Source organism: Octopus bimaculoides, chromosome 14 (assembly GCF_046866305.1).
Source record: "Octopus bimaculoides isolate indiv1 chromosome 14, ASM4686630v1, whole genome shotgun sequence".
NCBI classification, from domain to species: Eukaryota; Metazoa; Mollusca; class Cephalopoda; order Octopoda; family Octopodidae; genus Octopus; species Octopus bimaculoides.
This window is the reverse complement of record NC_142941.1, coordinates 42,153,268-42,173,688: the sequence shown is the minus strand read 5'-3', so window position 1 is coordinate 42,173,688 and position 20,421 is coordinate 42,153,268. Positions and strand designations below refer to the sequence as shown.

The following is a 20,421-nucleotide window of genomic DNA, read 5'->3' as shown; positions in this document are numbered from 1 at the left end:
GCCAACCATTGCTGTGGTCAACTATTTTGGCAATGTGTCCAGTAGTTTAATGGACTCTAAACACCTCTAAAAACTGCTGCCAAATACACAGCTCTCTGGTATTATAACATTATTGATTTATATAAGTGAGGTATTAATTGTGGCTTAGCCAGTTTCCATTTCTACAAAAGAGACTGGTCACTCAGATTGGTCAACAGGGAATGAAATCTGAATTATATTTTCATAGAAACCTGATGCTGAATTAATCAGAGCAAGCAAGAATGTCTAGTGAAATGCATTCATTGATTAACTAATAGTTTCACAGGTAACTTTTCATCTATGAATCATCCGAAAGACTGGAATGTACATCTCTAAAGCACTGGGTGGATGGACACTCTAAAATGTCTAATAATATGGAGTTTTCATAATGAACCCCTTATGATATTGGAGTGATTTTGATGAGATATATCTCTGGCTTCTCCTCACTTTATTTTTCCTGTCACCTTTTGCAACTGTTTCCTTTTACTTAAATAGCCTTTGTTAGTGACTTTGTCAAGGACATGAACTTCCATTAATCTCATTTTGTGTCCCACACAAATCTGAATCCTTAAGCTTAACTATGTTTGTACATATACATATACATGTATGTTTGTCTACTGATATTTTTGAGAGATGAATACAAATAAACAGAAGGAAAGCAAGAGTGATAAAAAGAGAAGAACTGACCCTGTTACAAGACTAGTATTTTATGTATTAATTCCACCTCCATCCTGCCGTCTCCCACTACAAAACTGGATGAAAGGCAGAGATGACATTTATAGGATTTGAACTCAGAGCACACAGAACTGGAATGTTCATCACAAAGCATTCTACTGGATGCTCTAACAATTCTTCTCATTGGCCCGGTGGCAAGAAACATTACTGGTTGTTAAGATAACAACATATTAGGGAGCATACAGCTGATAAGTTCAGCTCCAGTTTCTGACTGGTACTTTGTTTAATAAATCTAGAAGGGTGATATGTAATATTGACTTGAGCTGGATTTGAATTTAGAATATTGGTTGTGCCCATCAGTTCTTGAGAAACATTATCAAAAATAATTGTTGGCACTAATTACGTTGAGACCTCTTGCCTGTTTCCACCTTTATAAGGTAAAGATGCTTGTACTTTGCAGGACATTACTGGCAAACTAAACATAGCAACTGTGAATGGAAAGCATGGCCATACTCAAACAGGTCGTCTGAACACAAAATATGTAGATCAACTCACCAGAGACACTGGATGCCTCCCCAAAGAGCTTCATCAACTAATGCAGGACCAAGATGGATGGTGTGTGTGGGTTAAAAGTGTCTGAGCAAGCTCAACCAAATGATAATGAACTTTAATGCACAATGTAGTGGATGGAAGCAAATTCTCTGCAATAAACGTATAACTGTTATCAAGTCTGAGCATCTTTTGGTGCAATAATCCCAGATTAAGGGGGAAATGCTATACTTGTAAAATATAAACATTTGTAGGGAAAAAATGTAGCTTGGTTAACTCTGAGAGATGAAAACTCAATGTTTGGGGCACTGTTTATTTTTTGGAGAGGAAGAAAATGCAGAGTAAAGCTTATATCTTTCCCACCAATGTTCCTATATTCTTTATTCTATATACTTTCTCTTTGAAGAACAAATGTCCAAAATACAGGATGTTTTGACACCTCACACTAAAATAACTTATTACAATTTTGTTCATTCTATGAAGTTTTTAAATTAATTTTTGCTAACAGCAGCTACAACCAGCTTCATAGGGTCCAGAGTTAACCTCATGCTTCTAATATATTGCTCTTATTGCTCATAATTTTACTTCTCTGTGGGCAACGGGTTAAGTTCTTTTCCACTAGAATTAGAGTAAAACAATAACAGTGATTTTTTTTAAAGTTTCAATTTTTTACATGCAATGCATCTTACATTTGTAAGTACATTGAAACCAGTCTCTGTTAATCGATATAAACACCCACTTGAAACTTCATCATGCTCACAAGATAATCAATAATTTGAATCTCGTGTTTTCATTCTTATTTTGTTTTCATTAAACTAATCTTTGACTGTTCTCATGTTGTAGTGGATTGTGTTTACATGAAAATAGCTAATAAACATGATTTTTTGACACATATGTACAGCCATCACTTTACTGGTTAAGAAATTTGCTTCACAACCACCTAACAACAGGGTTTGAGGTTCAGTCCCACTCTATTCAGGTTTAGTTCTATTCTATTTGGTTTCAGTCCCACTCCATTCAAGTTCAGTTCCACTCCATTCCAGTTCGGTTCCACTCCATTCAGGTCCAGTCCCACTCCATGAATTTGGTTGTCTCCTATAATAAACTCAGGTCAACCAATAACTTATGAGTGAATGTGGAGAGCAGAAACTCTAAAGCCCATCGCATGTGTGTGTGTGTGTGTGTGTGTGAAAGCATGTGAATATTGAAATTCTTCAGTTTTACTTGTAATCACCTGAACAGAAAGGTGATATGATACTTACATTTCTAATAGATATTATAACATATCATTCTGCACTTTTGAAAACCTTTGAAATAGAAAATTTTTTAACTGTAAAATGGTTGTGGTTGGTGACAGGAAGAGCATCCAGCCATAAAATTCTGCTTCAAATTAATCCCCATCCAACCCACATTTGCATGAAAAAACAAACATTAAGCAAACAAATTTCAGCTGAATGACAGTGAAAATATAAAAACCAATGGTTTCAGGCTACAAAACTCTGTTAAAAGAAAGTGTGTGTGTGTATATATACATATATGCATATATATCTATATATATATATATATATATATATATATATATATATATATATATATATACACACCTCACCCCCAAAATGTAACCACATGTGAATCGTTGGCGATCTTTTTCCTCCATCTTCCTTTTCTCATGTTGCTGATTTGTGTTTGTTCTTCATTTTTGGGGATTTATATATATATATATTATTAATTAACAAGAGATGATTCAGTATTAAATCTTTATTGGGTACAACATGTTTTGACCCATCAGGTACATTGATAAAGATATGTCAGACTATAGATTTTTAGTGTCAGCTGACACTAAAAATCTGTAGTGAGACATATAATTATCAATGTACCTAATGAGACCCAGACTGATGGGTCAAAACATATGCTGTACCCAATAAAAATTTTATATTGAATCTATCTCCTGTACAAACCCACATAAAAAACTTGCTGGTAGATTAATTTCTTTAATAAATGGTTAATTACGAAAATTTTACACATGTTAATATAAGCCCCTTTTGCTTGTATAATACTATTTTTAAACTGCAAAGTTTATTTTCACATCTGTAAACTACAACAATTTGGATTATTTTATCAAATTTTAACAATCTAAAGCTGAAAGGAAAAATCACAAATTTAATAAGAAAAAAAATTCATTTCCTTTTTAAAACATCATTTAAAAAGAATGTTTTTTATAAAGGAAACAAACAAAATATACCCTATCAATATGAAAGAAACTGAAGAAAATTATATAGTATTTTTCATTGCTTTGTAAAGAATTTTTTTTTCTCTGCTTTCGTCTTATATTTCCTTTCTACTTCTCACCCAGTTTGAATTTCTTCTTTCATGTCTGTCTCCTGCAACTCTTTTCTTGTTCTCTCTCACCTTTAATCTTATCTGCTTCTGGCTACACTTGAGCTTTACTTTACTTGGTCCATGCTTTTTCCCTTGATTGTGTAGCACTTCTTACATGTTGAAATGTCGACAGTGTTCACTTAAGCTTCCCATATTTGCCTCAACATTTTGTAAAACCTTTTAACTAGAAATATTACCAAATTCTACTTAAGAGTTGTTAATCTAGGGATAAAGTCATTCATATTTCTTTTTAATCAAATTCTTCATCCTACAGTTTCTGCAATTTACCTCCTCAACATTCTTGTCTTCACAGTCACTACCAACATTGGTATGTGGTGGTGGTGGTGGTGGTGGGGATAGAGGTGAGGTGGGAAGGGTGGAGAGAGAGAGAAAAATAAAAGGAAAGAAAAATTTTCTGTTTGCTTTCCACCAGGCTGAAATGTTCCATCATGTGTAATTATAGGCAGAACAGATTGGAGGAACTGTCTACTTCACTCATTTATTGGAATTCACCAGTTTTATGAGCTCTGACTCAGTCATTTGAATCTTTTTTCTTATTTTCTTTAAAGTGATTATTCTTCTTTGCCATTTGTTAACTTAAAGCATTTGTTCATAGCTTTCATCCTTTCCATCTATATATCTCTTTACTTCATTTATTATTTGGCATTACAAATTTGTGGATCATTATATCAGCTTTATTAAATATCACACCCACCATTCTTTCTGTCACCAGAAATAGATTTTAAAGTAATGTTTGCTTCCTTTTTTTTTTTTTATTATTATTTCTTATTTTTATGTTAAATCAAACTGAAAATAATGCACAGCAATTATTGTTCCAAGTTTTTTTTTTTTTCCTTTTTTCTTTGGTGAAGTGTTAAAGAAGAGTAAATTACATCTAACTCATTGCTTCATTATTGCTACTCATTGTGCTATTATTGCTAGGCATTCGCAGCTAGTTGCATAAACCGACAATACTTTCAACTAAATGCTTCTACAACTAACTCTAAACTGCTTCCTTTTGTATAAGCTGTATGCATCTTCTCTTCTCACTCCTTTTCTCTTTCTCTTTTTTTTTTTCCTCTTCTTATTCACCCCCATAGCATGCTGAATTTAAATCAGCAAGATTTGTGTCTCTTAAAAGCCATTCGATATTACTTGAATACTCCGTAATGGTTTCCAGTAGTGTATAAACTCCTATCAACAATGACAAATAATAATAATAATAATAATAATAATAATAATAATAATAATAATAATGATAATAATAACAGTAATAATAAATACATATAAAGCAATATGAAATGAAAATATGCTTTCTGATGTTAAGATTTCCTGTTATAAATTTTGGAATCAATAAATACCAGTAGTTAAGGGCTCAAAGTAGCAGAGTGTTGTTGTTAAAGATTTATCTTAAACACTTAGCAAGTCAGTCAGTAAACAATGCCAGAGTCTCTGAGAAGTGAAAAATCTGAACTGAGCTGACCAGAATATTCCCGGTCTTAAGTGGATTTCTATTCTTGCTATTCGTTGTTAATGTCAAAGAGTGTTGCATTTATCTACAAACTGTATGCAGACACAGCCTATTAAGCAAACATATAGTTCTTTCTACAATATAATTCAACTATATACACATTTAAAAAAAAAAAAATTATAAATAAATGAATAAAAAGTCATTAGGAAGATTCACATATCCAGCATTTAAAGAGATGTGATTATAGAATAAATTCTCGGATAGCATCATTCGTTCTGACAGATTTTACATAAAACTCAAAGATAACTTTATATATTATTATGTGATATTCTGTATAACAATAGCTTATGCTTAAACTATACTCGGTGGACTATGCTTAGATGAAAAGATATTTTTTAACTCCTGTATATAGGCCATCAATAGTTTGTGGAAGCTAATTCAATTAGTTTTTTACAAAAATATAATTAGTGTATCATATGAAAAATATATAAAAAGATGAAAATAAAAAATGACTTAAAGATATACAGCATGTATATCTTTTATTAGTATTCCTTTTACTGTTGCACTTTGGGAAGGTCATAGTGTTTGTATATCACTTTAGTTTTATAATGAATTAAGTAATCAATAAACAAATAAATAAACTATTCTAGTTAATTTATAATAAAACTGAAGTAATAGAAGTTAAGTACAGCTGGTGCATGTGTTTTCATTAGCAGTATGATCCTCCCAAAGTACCAAAATAATTCTACAAACTAAATAAATACAAATCCAAAAATCATTAATTTCTTTTTATTCCATTTAGAAGAGGAATTTCAGAATTTTGGCCATCTGAGATAGAAATCAGTTACCTGGTCACTGCCAACAAGCCACAACTCAACTTACTGCAACTAGTTTATAGCAGCCAGCTTGCTGCTATGATCAAATTTTAGAATTAAAAATTTTAATTCTAGATCTAACAAATAAAATGTGTGGTAAGTAGCTTGCTTACCAACCACATGGTCCCGGGTTCAGTCCCACTGCGTGGCATCTTGGGCAAGTGTCTTCTACTATAGCCTCGGGCCGACCAATGCCTTGTGAGTGGATTTGGTAGACGGAAACTGAAAGAAGCCTGTCGTATATATGTATATATATATATATATATATATATATATGTATGTGTGTATGTGTTTGTATGTCTGTGTTTGTCCCCTCAACATCGCTTGACAACCGATGCTGGTGTGTTTATGTCCCTGTAACTTAGCGGTTCGGCAAAAGAGACCGAAAGAATAAGTACTAGGCTTCCAAAGAATAAGTCCTGGGGTTGATTTGCTCGACTAAAGGCGGTGCTCCAGCATGGCCACAGTCAAAAGACTGAAACAAGTAAAAGAGTAACCTAAAATACTGTCAAAATTGCAATAATTGTATCAATATTTTTTTTCTAAAGTATTGGAAAAATAAACTTAAAGGGCAGATGCAAAAATTACCCCATGTGTTATTAGATTAGAATCCTCTCAGATTACCCATTGTCAAAATTGGAAACAAAATACATGATAAGTGTTAATATTTACAAAAATATCCATAAAATGTAATTTTTATAACATTTAATATCATACCATCCAAAATGTCTTAAAGGAATGTGTAACTAAAATAGGTGTTAGTACTATTAAATACTTTAAAGTTATAGTTAGAATTCCTATAACTAAGGAATTCTAAGTTATAGGGAATTACTCAAAGGAATTCCCTATAACTTGATACTATTTTAAAACCTATTGCATTAGTTTTAACATTAATAAAGAGTTTATGAGACTTATTTCATAACACAGAATTTTAATTAAAGAAAAATTAGTTTTTCTATATCATAGCATGTTGTCTTATTTCTAATATCAGCATTGAGTTAGTAGCAGCTAGTTCGCTGCAGTGAGTTGAGCTGAAGGTAATTGGCTGCCATCAGTTGTCCTAGATCCATTTGAAATTGAGAGTACAGTAGAGGGTTAACAGTTGGTTAATAGTTCTCTCTTCTTCAGCATCTTACATTTCCAGAAAGAGATAGTCCACAATGCAAGAGATGTTAGGCCCCCACCTAAATCACAACTGATCCTCATCTAAATCAGCTTTGTACTGGTCTAGTTTTTCATTAACTTGGCAAATGTATGTCCTTTATGAAGTTCATCCACCTACATGGTTAGGCTTGGAAGCTAGTGCTGTCTTAAAGCATGAACACAAGGGTAGTTTTCAGTGCAAGGCACCTCATGGACCTAAGGAGGCTCCATACTGATCTATGTATGCTCTAGTTGTGTGAATGTAGGGGACTCTAGTGCATTGCTTTGCTTGAAGTCTTATAATGTTGCTGCAACAACCCTGACAGAAGTCATGTTTTTTGTTATTGTAAAGAGTGTCTGATGATATATTTAGATAAGCATATCCAAACTTTACTTTATTTGAAATGGCTTAGTTGGTTATAGAATTAAAACTTTACTTTGCAAATCTTGTATAGAAATAATTTGGCTTTCTATTCTAGTAAGGCTTCATCAATAACAGAAACATAGAGAGAAGACACAAACTCTAGACATCACTCAATATCACTGGTTTCACTTAGAATTCATTTTCCTCAAAAAAATAAATAATCAACAGCTAATTGCATTAGCACAGATTTTTCTCAGTTGATAGTATTTTACATTCAAGAAGATTAATTCTTTATTGAATAGTCGCAGGTCAGTAGAGTGCCATTGATTCATGTATAAAAGGATTCATTCTAATGCTCTAAGCAATTACACTCTTCACAAGCCAACAAGGGAGTTACTTCATTGTCACACAGTTTGCTAAAAATAGCAACCAAATCTCTCTCTCTCAAATCACAGCATACATTGAATGATGTTGTCCCCAGTTCCCTGCACAAAAGGAAAAGTTAGGGTGGTCACAGCTAGAAATGAGGGTTAAGTATATATCTGGAGGACCACAACCAAGTTCTTCACAAACCAACAAAGAAGTTTTTGCAGAATTAGCAGCCAAATATTTCTCAAATCACTATCTGCTATTTAATAAAATGAAATGTTACATTGGATATTGTAGCCCTAGGTACAGAGATGAGATGATCATGGCTGGAATACTGATCATAAGTCTGCTCAGTCAGTGTTGACTAATAGCTAAATAATATGCAAACTGAATTATAGAGATAGTTTATAGTAATAATGATATTTAATTTCTTTACTTGTTACTGTTTACTTTAAAAATAATATTTTTCTTCTTTTCTTTCAGATGCCTGGGATGTTTTGAGATTAGCATCTTATCAAAAGTTGTAGCAGTAATGAGTCATAATACACTGGTAACTCTGTGGACATTGTTGTGTCTGGTTTCAATCTCCACCTGCGTCGACCTCACCTACCATGTGGAGGAGGAAAAGAGTGAAGGAAGCTTTTTAGGAGATATTGCATCGGATTCACATTTGCTACACAATGTACATCTGGAGGATCACCATTTGATTACATTTAGTCAACTTCAGCATAGCACAACCAAAAGTTCAGGGCTGTTCAATGTTTCAAAGACAGGAAAATTATTTACTGCTAGAAAGCTGGATGCTGAGTCTCTTTGTATGTACAACACAGAATGTTTCAGGATAGTGAAAGTTGCAGTTAAAAGAGCTGAAACATTTATGAAAATACTTAAAATCAAGATAATATTAGAAGATATTAATGACCATAAACCTCAATTTCAAAAGAAAGAAATAACAATAGAATTTTCTGAAGATGATAGCAAAGGAGCCAGAAGATCATTACCTAATGCTGTAGATAAAGACGTAGGGCTTTTGAATTCACAGATTACATATCAGTTAAAGAAAAAGAAAGATGAGCCATTTACATTAACAGTTTCTAAGAACCTGGATGGCACCTCAGAATTGTCCATCAATTTAGGAGAACGACTAAATCGAGAAGTAAAAGATATTTATTCACTTCAAGTAATTGCAAAAGATGGAGGATATCCTACAAAACAAAGTATTCTAGGTGTAAAGATATCAGTTACTGATGTCAATGATAATGTTCCTATTTTCTCACAGAATATCTACAATGTTTCAATAAAAAATGAATTACATCAAGAAGCCCCTATTGTTGTTCTCTCAGCTAAAGATATGGACACTGGAGAAAATGCAAATATCACTTATCATTTTACACTGAAAACATCAGATATTGCTAAAGATCACTTTAAACTCAATAAACGAACTGGAGAAATTTTCCTACAAAAGATATTTGCATTGGGTCAAACGTTGGTTCATAAGCTATTCATTCGAGCTACTGATGGAGGACGACCTCCTTTGAGTTCAATTGCAATGGTTGTTGTTTATGTGGTGAACCAACAAAACAATGCACCAAATATTGATGTGAACTTTGTGAGTGCATTAACTGAAAACAGAGTGGCTATTTCTGAAGATATCAAAATTGGCAGTTTCATTGCTTATGTAATGGTTACTGATAATGATATTGGAAAGAATGGTGAAGTCATTTGTGATCTAAAGCATAAAACTTTTCAGCTTTTAAGTTTAGGGTCCAAAGAATATAAAGTAATTGTAAAACAAGCTGTTGATAGGGAGAAAGAAGACAATTATGATATCACAATATCTTGTCAAGACAAAGGTACCCCACCCTTAAAAACAGAGAGCAAGTTCTCAATTCAAGTATTAGATGTCAATGATTTAAGGCCACAGTTCTCAAAACAAACCTTCAAATTTTTGACCTACGAAAATCAGAAACCAAATTTTCCAATTGGCTTTATTAATGCCACTGATCAAGACACTGGAGTTGGAGGAGAGTTAACTTATTCCTTATTAGAAAGCAATAAAAATTACCTTCCTTTTAAAATTACAAAAAATGGTTTTATATCAACTACAAGAACATTAGATTGTGAACAAAAAGAAATTTATAAATTTAAAGTTTTAGTAAAAGACAACGGAATTCCTTCTTTAAACAACACAGCAAATGTTATTGTTGAAGTTATGGACGAAAATGACAATGCTCCATATTTTGTTTTCCCTAACATTAATCCTTTCAGTCTTGATATTTTTTATCATCCTCAGTCAAAGAATAATATTACTGTTCTGAAAGCTTCTGACAGAGACAGTCGAATGAATGCTTTTCTCAGGTATGAAATAGTGGGAGGAGATGACAAGCTGATGTTCAAAGTGAATCCTTACACTGGTCACTTGTCATTCTCTCGTCCAATTTACCAAACTGATGCTGGGACATACAGGCTAAAAGTAGCTGTCAAAGATAATGGTACTCCCACACTATCAGCAACAACTACACTGTCTTTGAAAGTCATATTAAGCAATAACACATCAGAAATGCTCACTGCAACATACAAACAAACAGATGGAATGATAAATCTTAATTTAGCCATTGTTATTGTTGTTGTAGCAGTAATATTATCAGTGGCTCTTGTTATTTTCATAACAGCTTGTGTTGTGAGATACAACAATTTGAAAAATACCTCTCATGGGGCAAAATTAAATCATATGAATAAGTTTTGTAGAGAAAAGAGGAACTTAATATCAGAGACTAGTAATTCTATTGTAACATTAAGAAGTCCAGATGACATAAGAAGTAGCCAGATGTTTAGATCACGCAGTCAGCTTTATCCAGATGTTGAATCACAAAACGACTGGGATTCCTCTTCATCCAGAACATTACCAGCAACTACTCAGGTAAGGATATCATCCTTTGTTATAAAATTGTTTTGATTTAGTAGTCAGTATGTTGAGCTCATGATCATAATGTCGTGGGTTTGCTTCTGGGATCGTGTAGAACATTGTGTCCTTGAGCAAGGTTCTTCATTTCAAGTTACTGAGTTGAAAAGAGTACCAGCTGGATGCTGGTACGTTTTTCCTTTCCCCCCTAATTGTAATATCTTGGATGTTTTACTGGGTCAAGAGGATAGAGCCTTGAGGATGACTGTGTTTACTCACAACTACCTAAATACCTAAAACAATTAATGAACACATAGTACATGCTACAAATCATTTGAATAAGAGTTACAGTATTGGTGTGTATCTGTGCTTGCATACAGAACCATCTTTTTAGGTGCTTATGGACCTTAAAAATAATGAGTTAACTCAAATGAAGAATCATTCCTGAAACTGTTAATTCTTCTTTTTCTAACACATATAAACTTAACCAACTTAAGAATTAATTTGGCTTTTATACAACTATCTGTTGTTCTATATATCATCATCCATTATGTTAAATTATATTATATTATATTATATTATATTATATCATATTATAATATATCATATTATATTATATCATATTACATTATATTATATTATGTTATATTATATTATATCACATCATATTTTTGTGTGGTTCTATTTCCTGTAATCACATGCCATGCAGCCATATCCTGTAAAGAAATAAAGTTGAACCATATTTTACAAGCAAAAAAACAATGAAAATATAAAGTTATCTGATATAAACTATACCAGGAAACTTTTGATATTTAGAAATGTTTGTGGTGCACCAGCATGACCGCAGCCACTTGGCTGAAACACATAAATAAATAAAAAAAAAATACATTTTAGAAGAAATTGAAACAAATTATAGTTCAAAGTTTCTAAGAGAAAGATTTCACAGTTGATGAAGAAAAAGGGTTAATTAGATCAACTATATAAAGGATATTAATAATAGAAAGTATAATTATTGTTATATTCAAGGCCAACTTCACTTCTCATCCTTCCTGGGTCAATGAAATAAAGTAGCAAGCAAGTAGAGGAATTGATCTAAGTGGTTATGCTATATCTCGGGCCTTATGCTTATGTAAGAAATCATATTTTATGACAGGTATAAAATGTCAGTAGAAATATTAAACTAGTATCTAAGTGGATTACATATTGACTTTGCAGTTCATAGGTTTTTATGAGTTCTACTCTGCTTCCAGGAATGTTATTTTGTCTCTGTGCAAGGCACTTAAATCTGTTTCTCTATTCACTATGCAATGGGAGAAGTAAGTGTCAGTTCTTCAGGAAATGTTACTTGTGATATCCATGGATCTTATTTAAGACGGTGTTTGTCTCTGATTCACTTAATGCTAAAGAAAAAACAAAAAAAAAACATGGTATTTCAAATGCATTCACATCATTTTTGACTCATCTTTCCTTTCTGCCAACCCAGGTCGATAAAATAACTTCCAGTCATTTACTGAAATCAATAGGGTGACAGATTGGCAAAGTTGTTAGGGCAACAGATAAAATGCTTTCCAGTATTTCTTTCTGACTGTTGCCATTTAAAATTCAATTTCTGCTGTGATATAAACTTCGCCTTTGATTGATCTGGGTTGGATAAAATGATGTACCAGTCAAGTATTAGGGTCAATGTAATTGAGTAGCTCCCTTTGTTTATCAATTGCTGGTCATGTGCCTAAATTAGAAAAATTTATTAAACCCATTCTACCAACTTTACCATTTTCATATAAATGTGTAGCTTTGAGTCAATGTAAAATTTATCTGTCATTAAACTATTCAATATATAATAAAGTCATTATGAATATTCATTTTCTAAAACAAATTTAGCTCCTTCTGATAGACAAAGACAGTTAATTTAGATACTTGATACCACTTCCTCATTGTAAATAATTTAACTAAAGAAAGACTTGGTTGTGTTTAATGTTACAAAATCCAGCAACAGTTAATTGAAGAGCTTAAATAAATTTACTCAATTAGCAAATGTAAATACCATTAATGTAGTACAAGGAATCCATAAATGCTGTATTTGTTGCTGTGGCAATAACTTTTTAATAATTTGAATTTCTAACCCAGTTACAAGTCAACAAGAGGAAGGATTTCTGACCATGCTATAATTAATTCTAAGTTTTAGCAAAGCCTAGATATTGGGACTTATTTTATTGACTCCAAAAGGATGAAATGTAAAGTCAATCACAGTGGCATTTCAACTCAGAATGTAAATCCACAAGAAATGTTGTCGAGCATTTTGCCCAACTGGTGATAGGAATGGAATCTAGCAGTTGATGTCAAGCTAAAATTGAAACACATAAGCAAGGAATGATCTTCTAACTCATCTGCAAGGGAAGTGGCCCCTGCTCTATAAGAACTGACACAAACCATGATGGCCCATCTAACTCGTGCCAACTTAGAACATGGACATAAAAATGATGTCGTTGCTGTCATTGTTGTTCTTGTTCATGGTGGTGATGGTGATGGTGGTTTTTATTCAAATGTATAATCTAGATTACAACATAACTTTCAGAAGAGAGAGACAGTATAAGTTTGGGGCTGGAATTTGTTAAAGAATGATCCAGTAAGACAATATTAAAATGAAATATATCCAAGATCTTACTTTTCTAACACCAATACATTTACTGCAGAACTTGTAAATAGCATGACAGGAAACAGCATGCTAACCAGAGTGGTGAAACGCTGTATGTAACTACATAACTGAATCAAAGACTAAGTGATCTACTTAATACGATCAGAAAATACTATAATATGTAAAGGGAGTGAATACAGAAGGTAGTAGAAGAAACATACTTAATAACAAAGTGCTTTTGAGTGTTAAATACAAACAAGAGGAAGAGTGAAGAGAGGTAGAACAAGTGGGCCAAAAAGGAATATTAAAAAATACTTGTTGAAACATCTTAAAGAAGTGGAAGTTCTTATTTCAAAGAGAGTAAAAGTTTGTTACAGAAGCAATACAAAGGCATAACTAATGTTATGTAATGTCACTGGTGCCAAGTTGTATTGGCCTTTGTCTTTCCCTTGGATAACATCGATGGAATGGAGAGGGGGAGGCTGGTATGCATGGGTGACTACTGGTAAGAGATACATAGATATAGATATATGTGTTTGTACATATATACATATATGATATATATATATATATATATATATATATATATATATACATATATGATATATATATATATATATATATATATACCCGTCAGAGTGTAAGTATCTTGAGAGAAAAGCTGAACATTAGAAGCATCAGTTGTGGTGTGCAAGAGAGACGATTGCGCTGGTATGGACATGTGGTGAGAATGGATGAGGATAGCTGCGTGAAAAAGTGCCACACCCTAACAGTTGAGGGAACCCGTGGAAGAGGTAGGCCCAGGAAGACCTGGGCTGAAGTGGTGAGGCAAGACCTTCATACATTGGGCCTCACCGAGGGGATGACTACTGACCGAGACCTTTGGAAATGTGCTGTGCGTGAGAAGACCCGGCAAGCCAAGTAAGATCGTTGCCAGTGCCCCTGGACTGGCTCTTGAGCGGGTGGCACATGAGATGCACCATTTTGAGCGTGGCCGTTGCCAGTACCGCCTGACTGGCTCCCGTAGGATTTTCGAGCGAGATCGTTGCCAGTGCCCCTGGACTGGCTTGTGTGGGTGGCACATAAAAGACACCATTTCGAGCATGGCCGTTTTCGTGCGGGTGACACGTAAAAGCACCCACTACACTCTCTGAGTGGTTGGCGTTAGGAATGGCATCCAGCTGTAGAAACTCTGCCAAATTAGATTGGAGCCTGGTGTTGCCATCCGGTTTCACCAGTCCTCAGTCAAATCGTCCAACCCATGCTAGCATGGAAAGCGGACGTTAAACGATGATGATGATGATGATGATATATATATATATATATATATATATATATATATATATATATATACACACACACGCACACACACACACATGGTTTTCTTTTCACTCCTATGTACATACATCACCCTTTTCTATCTGATACTCCCTCTACCCATCACTCACATGCATGTTATTCTACACCAATTTATTATTTTCCTTACTTCCAGATGTGTATCCAGCGAATAGCAACTACAGACAGCATACTAGAAGATAGTACACTTATGATTCCAAGTCTTAGGAGAGAGACTCTGTCTTCTCATACTGATTTCGGACATGGTTGGAGTGAAGGTGACTCCGGAGAGTATGAAGAGATTCCAGGTGAGTCACTCAATACCTGTATATTTTTAACTTCCCTGCTTGCAAAGTTACCATGTATCCATGAAGTTAAATTACTGGACAACTGACTCAGCTGACCTAATGAAAACCTCTGAACCTATGAAACAGAAAAGAAAAAAGATAATAATCATCATCAGGATCACGGTCATCATTATCATCTGCATCTTCTTCCTTGTTGCCATCATCATCATTGTCATCATAATCGCCATTGTCATCATCATCATCATAATCATCTACATTCTCTTCCTTCTCATCATCATCATCGTTGAGGGTCCATATAGGATTTTGATGTTAAAATTTATTGGCAATAAATTGATTATACTTCTACAATACACAAAATATTTTAACAATTATTTATACAATTCTTAATAAATGATTATAATTAATTATAATCAATTATAAAAATATAATAGGATTTTTCAAATATCAAATGGTTATGAGGGTCCATTTGAATAAAATAGGAATCAAAGGGTCTGTGGGTGAAAAATGGTAGAGAATCACTGATGTAAACCTTTCAAGATGATGCCCCAGCAAGGCTGCAGTCTAAAGACTGAAATGGATTAAAGGAAAAAGAAATGGTGTATTTTGTTTATAAAGTGCATACACACCTAGAATAAAAAAAGAATATGATTCTTGTACATTTGGTTTGGTGAGAACAACTGTCTCCCACTTTCTGATCACATGCATCCATTAAAATAGATTTTGATCTAGAAGAAGAATCAGCACAAATCAAATGTGTAGAATATAAAGCAAAATTAATCTTATTAGAATTAAGATTTAAAATTGAATTCAGGCTGAAGCATAATTTTGTTCAGAGAAAAAATGTCAACAGGATACTGCTGTAAATGGATTAATTATTTCAGTTATAGCTACAATCGTGAATCACAAGCATAGGTGTATGTGGTTAAGAAGTTTGCTTCACAATCTCATGGTTCCAGGTTCGATCTTACTGTGTAGCAGCGTGGATAGTGCTTCTAAAATGGCCCCAATTTGAATACTACTTTGTGAAAATGACTTGAGTTATCTTGTCTGAAGAATCAACTACACATTGAGTAAACTTCAAAATAGCAGGGCATTTGACCAGTCTAAATAAATGACACACACTCGTGCACAACTATATACATATAGTTATATATATATATACACACACACACATGCGTGCATGCACACACAAATATACATACATATGTACAGACATATACATGCATATATATATACACAGATAAAAATAAATATAGATATTATATGTATGTATATCTACACATACACACACACACACGCACACACGTTATGTTTGTGTAAAATGATTTATCAAATCACCCTTTCATATCAAAGGGTCACCTAACCATTTGATAGAGTTATAAAATGTGCTGGGGTTGATATGATAGGCTTAAAACACTTAAAGGTGGTGTTCAGAAAATTATTAAAATCGAGTAAAGAATATCAACATAAGAATATTTTCTATTGTTGGGCTCTTCCATTCTTTCTGAATCACTCTTCAGTTTTGTTATTCACCATGATTTGAAGATTAATTTCTCCCTGAATATGGAGCCAGACTATCCAAGGTGAAATTTTTTTTCTATAGGAGGAACGGAACTCAGTATAGCAAAGTCAACAGCATATTTAACTTCTGTGCCTCTGAGCATACTATTAAAGTATGTTGAAATAGTATTTACTTAAAGCTTGATACACTTGGGGACTGCAAGCAAAATGTCGTTCCATAGGCAAAGCATGCTGCTTGTAATAAGAAGGACATGAACTTCTAATCTCTCAGATGATTAACAATTGCCCTGTCAACTTTACCATCTACATTTTCTGGTATGTACATTCATCAGTGCTGTCGTCGTCATTGTCATCATCATCAGCTTTCAGCTACAAATTACACTTGCAGCAGACAGTAAAAGATGTACTACATATCTTGTTCCAACAATCTATGCTCTAAGAACAGTAGCAGTCATGCTGCCACAGTCTTTTATCAGGATTTTGCTATTTGCTGTTATTTAGAAGTTTTATCTGGGTATCAGGAAAAAACGCCTTATGCTACTTAGTTTAGTTTTCTTAAGTCCTCAGTTCAAATCTTTCCAAGGCTACCTTAACCTTTCACCCCACTCCACTGGGGTCAAAATAATAGGGTACCAGTGAGACAAATATTGGGGCTAGTATAATCATTTATTTTTCCCTGTTAAAATTTGAGTCCTTGTACCTATTTATAAATTTTATGTTTATCTTCATTGAATAGTATCACGAGCTGTAATTTATGTTCACACTACAGATAGTTCAGTTTCCATAGTGTGTTGCAGAACATTTTCCAATGAAATTGCGATTCACTTAGAATGGTTATCAGTTTTATATCTCCTCTGCTTCTTCTGTCTTGCTCTCTGTCTTCATTACCATGAAACTAAAATAAAATATTCTTCTGTAATTTCCCTCTAAAATTAAGTTTCTCTTCGAACTCTCTGATTGGTTCATTTTCAGTCTCTTACAAACTCTGTGATTCCATTGCTAATGAAATAATCTACCAATTTTCAATATTATTAACTTTCAATATTATTTCTGTGCTTTCGTTGCAATCTTGTCTGTCCATTAACTTTAAATCCAGCTAGTTACTGCAAAACATAATTTTTTCTTCAATATAGAACTGCCTTAATTATGGAATTGTCTCTCACAAGCTTTAAAATTCCTGAAGCCAAATATTCACAGTGATTATAGATTTTTTTTTTTTTCACTTTCATATTTAGAACATTATGAGATTCTCTAACAAATTCAAGATCTTTGAAATTAAAAAGTAAATCCATTTAAGAAAGTAATTAAATAAGAACATCTATATGATGAGTCACAAGTATAATTCCTGTAAAAGTGTTGAATACTTTCATTAAAACTTTTCTGAAACCTATCTTTTTGCTTAAGAAAGTTAGTTTTAAATCATTTATTTACCATTCTATTTTCTTCTTTTACTTCTTCAGATTCCTGCACTCCATTGGTGAACAAGCCCAGATCTAATCTACAACCTATAACCGTTATCAAACCTTTATGAAAGATGTATATTCAGTTGCTTTAGAGTCTACCTAAAACAAGTTTAAAAGAGAACACCCAATAAAGCCAAACACTATGAAATTGTTGTTGATAAAAATAATTGGTATACTGTTCCAGATATGATACAAGCTGAGAATATATATATTTCCAGCTTGTCATTTTTTTTGTTACTATATTGATAATATTGTTCTGTCTGTATGCCAAACTATATCATTAATACATTCCATTCAAACAATACAGTGTAAATATCATACGCACTCACCCTGTAACATATGTTGTACTATCCCAGCCTTATAAATGTAATTTTCTGATCAAATCTGAAATGTATGGAGGACAATGTTTTATACAATACCTATAACTATAAAAAAAAATTGAAAAAAAAGTGATATAGCCTTTGATATAACTTGTACATAACACTAATACTTGTTTATGTTCACAAACATTTTTTCGTCTTTTATTTTAACGGAGTTCATAAGTTGAAGGCAGCATGGATGAAGTTCTTTACAATACTTAAAGAAAGAAAAAAAAAAACAACAAAAAAACAAAAAACAAACTAAAGAATTGAAGTACATCTCGAAAACTTCAAAAAAAAAAGAAAGAATAAATAAAAGCGAAAAAAAAAACCCAAAAAACAAGAGCACATACATATTCTGTAATTATATACATATCAGACCTTTGAAGGCATTTGTTGAAATTATATATTAAAAAAAAAAATCTGATTGTAAAAGATGAAACAGAAGAGGGTTCTTGAGCTTAGTCTGATATCTAAAACTAATGCACTGTAAGGCACCAACACACTCAATATATTTGTAAAGAATAATAGCAGATCTTTACTTGTTATTGCCATACTATCGAACTTTTGAATACAATAACCAAACCTATCAAACCTACATCAATTTAGAAACCACGCGGCATTCAATAACTGTTCCCCGGCCAATTGAAGGTAAGTGTGTGTTTTCCCTTTTTTCATTATATATGTGCACACATACATGCATATATGGTGGAGTTGCGTTAACCGCACGTGGAGAAATAATAGGAAAATAGAAGATAATAATAATAAGGCAGAATGCTAAACTGAAAGCATATTTTAATATAGATGTGCATAAGGTGAATTAAAAAGGATTTTTAACCAGCTTTCATTGCATGGAAAATTTTCAAGAAGAGGGGAAATGAAAATAATGTTTTTTACAAAAATATATAAAAAAATAAATATACCAATACATTATATTGTCTTTGAGTTTTTAAAGTTCAATGGTAATCCATGTAGATAATTGTTAGATAGATTAGGATGCATGGAATTAAGAATGGTGTTGTGTTTTAAAAAGGCTGAGAGTTTATGTGTTAAACAGGAAGTGTGTGTAAGGGAAGACAATTTTGTGGGTTTTTACTCTTTACTAAAACTAAAGAATAAAAACCCACAGAATTGTCTTCCCTTACACACACTTCCTGTCTTGACACCACACTTCCTGTTTAACACATAAACTCTCAGCCTTTTTTAAACACAACATGATTCTTAATTCCATGCATCCTAATCTATCTAACAATTATCTACATGGATTACCATTGAACTTTAAAAACTCAAAGACAATATAATGCATTGGTATATTCATTTTTTTATATATTTTTTATATTTTTGTAAAAAACATTATTTTCATTTCCCCTCTTCTTGAAAATTTGCCATGCAATGAAAGCCGGTTAGAAATCCTTTTTAGTCCTCCTTATGCACATCTATATTAAACTATGCTTTCAGTTTAGCATTCTGCCTTATTATTATTATTTTTTATTTTCCTATATATATATATATATATATATATATATATATTACAATATATGGATTTATTTAATGCACAATATATGGATTTATTTTATCTGGTGGTACTAACAAAAAAGCTCCTTTAGTGAACCAGGCTGCCAACCACATAGTAAACCAAGTCACAGGGGTATAATGTATAGTCCTATGCAGTTGAAATCCTGTAAATCTAATTAGTAATAATTATTTCATTAGGAGTAGATAGAATATAAAGAAAGTCAGAGGATATGCGATGAATATATTTATTTCACCAGTAGATGTCCATATGATTATATTCATATCACAGCTGATATCATGGAAAAATAATTTATTTTAGTGTATAACAAATTATTTTACATGTCTGCAATAGTGTATATGTTATGAATTACATAGTATTACTGTACATTTTATGAACTAACACCGGTATAAAAGGCTAGTTCATCAAATTCATAGAATATCATGGTTATATTCATTCTGTATTAGCTTGTAAAATATACAATAATACTATATAATTTATAACGTATACACTATTGAAGACATGCAAAATAATTTGTTATA

At 32.7% G+C, this 20,421-nt stretch overlaps 1 protein-coding gene across 5 annotated transcripts in view; it reads left to right on the top strand.

Annotated features, from left to right (window-relative positions):
• LOC106880260 (protocadherin beta-16) overlaps positions 1-20,421 on the top strand; it is a 107,620-nt gene that overhangs the window by 59,996 nt on the left and 27,203 nt on the right. For all 5 annotated transcript variants that reach the window (XM_014930125.3, XM_052973103.2, XM_052973102.2 and 2 more), the window contains 3 exons: positions 8,327-10,763; positions 14,873-15,023; positions 18,005-19,017. In XM_014930125.3, the coding sequence (XP_014785611.1) occupies positions 8,376-10,763; positions 14,873-15,023; positions 18,005-18,075 (2,610 nt within the window). In that variant the 5' untranslated portion in view covers positions 8,327-8,375 and the 3' untranslated portion in view covers positions 18,076-19,017. The remainder of the gene's footprint in view (positions 1-8,326; positions 10,764-14,872; positions 15,024-18,004; positions 19,018-20,421) is intronic.